Source organism: Castor canadensis, chromosome 1 (assembly GCF_047511655.1).
Source record: "Castor canadensis chromosome 1, mCasCan1.hap1v2, whole genome shotgun sequence".
Classification (NCBI taxonomy): domain Eukaryota; kingdom Metazoa; phylum Chordata; class Mammalia; order Rodentia; family Castoridae; genus Castor; species Castor canadensis.
In genome coordinates, this window is record NC_133386.1 from 193,881,227 (window position 1) to 193,885,106 (window position 3,880).

General features: G+C 48.7%; 1 protein-coding gene across 2 annotated transcripts; it reads right to left on the minus strand.

Moving 5' to 3' along the window:
• Positions 1-259: 259 nt before the first annotated feature.
• Positions 260-2,912, minus strand: Timm10 (translocase of inner mitochondrial membrane 10). 2 transcript variants are annotated; one of them, XM_020167617.2, is made up of 3 exons: positions 2,760-2,912; positions 2,202-2,314; positions 260-546 (listed from the first exon to the last, which is right to left on the minus strand). In XM_020167617.2, the coding sequence occupies exons 2-3, from the start codon at positions 2,270-2,272 to the stop codon at positions 345-347; spliced, it is 273 nt and encodes a 90-aa protein (XP_020023206.1). In that variant the 5' UTR covers positions 2,273-2,314; positions 2,760-2,912; the 3' UTR covers positions 260-344. The 2 variants fall into 2 exon arrangements, with proteins under 2 accessions (XP_020023206.1, XP_020023207.1); XM_020167618.2 differs by having other exon boundaries at positions 2,700-2,867.
• Positions 2,913-3,880: the final 968 nt, after the last annotated feature.

Consider the following 3,880-nt stretch of genomic DNA (forward strand, 5'->3'; position numbering starts at 1 on the left):
TTGAGCCAAACCTCCAGCACCCCACCACCACCACCAAGATCCCTCTCCAGGTAGGGTAGAGAGTATGTTTGATTCTTTACTCCCAAATGCTAAACACACTGGTTTGCACACAGTAGGAATCAGCAACAAACTTGTTTTAATACACACACACACGCATACAAAGTCACATACCAGTGTGACAAATACCCCTTCGTCAACCAAGAGCGGGCTCTACCACACTCGAGCTCCTGGCGATGCTCCAAAAAGGAGTACGGCAGTCTTCACATATGACACCCAAAGGGGGCACTTTTATTAGACAAGTGGGAAGGGGCAAGGTGCACCCAGGGTGTATACTGTCTAGGGCCTCACGCAGGTCCAGAACTCTGCTGCACTCTCTTCATCAGCTCTTCATCCTGCATAGACAACTCTGTCAACTTTTTGCCCATCCGCTCATGGATGTCCAGGTACTTGGAGACACATCGGTCCAGGCATACAGACTCGCCCTTAGACAGCTCTGCTTCTTTGTAGTGGGGAGGCACACATTTCCGGTGGCAGGCACTGGTCATTCTGGGGAGAAGGACAAGGTTGTGACAGCAGCATTATGTAGCATCCCAGGAGCCTTTAACCATTTCTGCCCTGCTATACTGATTTTACCATCCCCCAAAAAGCAGTGCAAATCCAATTTGTACCTCAAACATGGAGCAAGGTTCTCAAGTTCTTGTTTGAGTCTATGTACAATAACTAATTAAATACTGTCCATGTGCCAGGCATCAGTCTAAGTGCTTTACATGGATTTTGTTAGGCAATCCTTAACAATTAGGGGATTTTGTGGGGAAGGCACAATCATTATCCATTTTACAGATGAGGAAATGAAAGCACAGAAAGGCTCAGTAACTTTCTAAATATCACACAGAGCCAGGTAGTCTGACTTCATAGCCTATATTTAAGAATAATTCTAACTTGCCATCTCCAAGACAAATCAACTAACCAAGAGAATGTCCACTGATAAGAACAGGAGATATCTGACTGTTTCCTACGTGTTGGGCTTGATACTAAGGGAATTTATACTAAGTATTTATAATGTCTCTCTCAGGTGGGAGAGGAAATCAATTACCAAAGAGTTCAAGTAACTTGCCCAAAGATATACTGCTGGTGTGGTACTGGGGATTGAATTCTGGGCCTTACACTTGCTGGGCAGGTGTTCTACCACTTAAGCCACTCTATCAGCCCAGTCATTTAACTTCTAGAAGTCTCAGTTCCCTTATTTAATGAACTAGTAGAATTAACCCACCGGATTTTTTTTAAGGAGGGGGCAGTATTAGGGTTTGAACTCAGAGTCTTACATTTGCTAAATAGGCACTCTAACTTGAGCCATGCCCCCAGCCCTTTTTTGCTTGTTATTTTTTGAAGGAGGGCTCTTGTTTATGCCCAGTGGCTGGACCATGATGTTCCTATTTACACTTCCCACATCAGTGGGATGACAGGCTCACACCACCATGCCCAGCTCCTGAATATTTTGCCTGGGCTGGCCTTGAATGGAAATTCTCCTGATCTCCACCTTGCAAGTAGCTAGGATTCCAGGAGTGCAGCAAGGCACTGGCCCCATGGATTATTTTGAGGATTAAAAAAAGATAATGCACACACAATGTTTGGCAAGTGCCTGACAGAGTAAAAGTTAAAGAAATGTTAACTTCTAGTCCGGTGCAGTGGTGCATACCCATTAATCTCAGCACCTGGGAGGTTGAGACAGAAGGATAACAACTTTGAGGCCAGACTGAGCTGCATAGCAAGACCTTGTCTCAGAACACCAAAGAGGACTGATGGAGTGGCTCAAGTGATAGAGTGCCTGCCTAGCAAGAGTGAGACCCTGAGTTCAAGCCCCAGTACCGCCAAAAAAAAAAAAAAAAAGAAAGAAAGAAAGAAAGAAAAATATGTTAACTACAAAATAGGCTATTTTTCAAAAAGCAAGTGGACAGCTATTCTTAGACACTAGCCAGAACCTGGATTGGGGCTTCTCTTCTTGCTGGGCTCCTTCCATCCCCACCTAAACACCCAAGTCCTTCTAAATTAGCGCCAATTTACAGTTGGGGGTGAGGAGGGTAGGCGTGGGTCTCAGACTCTTCTATACTGAGGAAAGCACATTAGAAGGCATTCATTTATCTTTGGTAAGGGCGACCGACGCTAATTTTCAAAGACAGCGTAGCTCGGAGTGGGTCTGTTACCTGTTGTACATGTCAGCCATCATCTCCACCTCCAGCTCCGCTGCCAGTTGTTGGGCCCTGAGCGGATCCATCTCAGCCCAACACCTTGAAGGGAACCTCCGGATCGTCTAGTTCTGGGAGCAGACAGCACCATCAATATCGACCCCTCCCGTTCACCTTCCTACCCAGGACCTACAGGATGCGGAGAAATTCTAGAATGTCAGACCAGCAGGGGCCACTGGCCTCAGTGAGCTTAGCATTCCTATCACACATGTGGAAACTGAGGCCCTAAAGTCACCACTGTGTAGCCCAAGCTCACTCAGGAAGTCATGGGCGGAGGGAGGGGCGCTGGAAATCGAGCCCCGGAGCCTTGACGCCCCAGTACCTCGGGGTCACTCTTATCCAGAAGATCGAGAGACCTGGGCAGAACTCTCAAAACCGCGGGCCTGAACTTCTGGGGCCCGGGGAATTCGACCCCACGCTGAACCGAGTCGCCCGGAGCCGGCCCAAAGACTGCACCTCTGAAATGGCGATCCATCACCAGGGTCACCTTGAGGTGAGAGGCCGTGGCTTACTCACCACACCCCGGAGCGAGTAACGGTGTCCCCAACGTCGCCAACTTCGGAAAAATACTAAAAACTTGCCGGGTGCCCAGGTAGACGACAGCTGATGCACGTGGGTCACTTCCGGGAGGGAAGTCCCGCCTCTTCCTTGATCCGGAAGGAAATACCAACGAGACGCGCTAGGAAATCGGCTACCATAGAGACAGAGCCACAGGCTGGCGGAGGAGGACGCGACTTTCAAATGCTAGAGGGGTACATCACAAGACCATAGAGGCCTGCACCGAGTGCCGAAAGCCTCCAGCCTCGTTAGCACGCAAATCCCCTGCGTTGTCATGGATACGCGTGAGTTTATTTTGGCGTAATAAGGGGCATAACGACCTCACCCACACTCTGGAGAGCAGACGCCGGGGCGAAAATCACTGGTGGAAAAGGAAGAACGCCCCCAATCGGCGCCTTTCAGTTTTTCCACTTTAAAACCACCTGGGATGCTTCAAAAAATCTCAAGTGCCCAGGCCTCATCTCATCCCAATTAAATGAAAATCCGTGAGCAGGACGCAGGCATCGGAGAAATTTAAAGTTCCGCAGGTGAACGCGTGTAGAGCCACGGCGTGGCACGGCGTGCGAGTGGCCCGCCGGGTCTGCGAAGATGCGCGAGTACCTTTCACTCGACTTGGTTCGACGCCCCGAGAGAAAAAGGGTGAATAGGAGTAATTCCGGGGGCCACCAGAGCTAACTCACTGCATCTGAGTGAGGGAGAAGGCGGGTACAAAGATCCTGCCATCTATGCGCACACCGCCCCACAACCACTACCAAAAAAAAATCCTCCAACTCTTGATTTTTCCGCAGAATTTCTCAGCAAACTGAGTTTGCAATCTGTAAATTAATGACAATAATACATTACCTACATTGGAGAAAGTAGACTGGTTATCACCATAGGTTTGTAATTGTCCGAAACAGGCCTGATTTAGGGGGAGTGGGAGGTGCTGGGTTGAACCGAAGGCCTCACACACGTTAAGCCTGGTCTGCACCACTGAGCTACATCAGGCCTCATTATTTGGTAACAACTCATCTTTGTCAAAGCCTATGCCTTTCATTCATGTAAGATTGCTGAGAATCAAACCCAGGATTGAACATTTA

What these genes read in the sequence shown, in the direction of transcription:
- Timm10 (XM_020167617.2), bottom strand. Translation starts at nt 2,272, where the DNA reads ATGGATCCGCTCAGGGCCCAACAACTGGCAGCGGAGCTGGAGGTGGAG. An exon ending in ATGGCTGACATGTACAACAG is followed by an intron (nt 547 to 2,201) that starts GTAACAGACCCA and finishes CCTTCTCCCCAG; the next exon opens with AATGACCAGTGCCTGCCACC.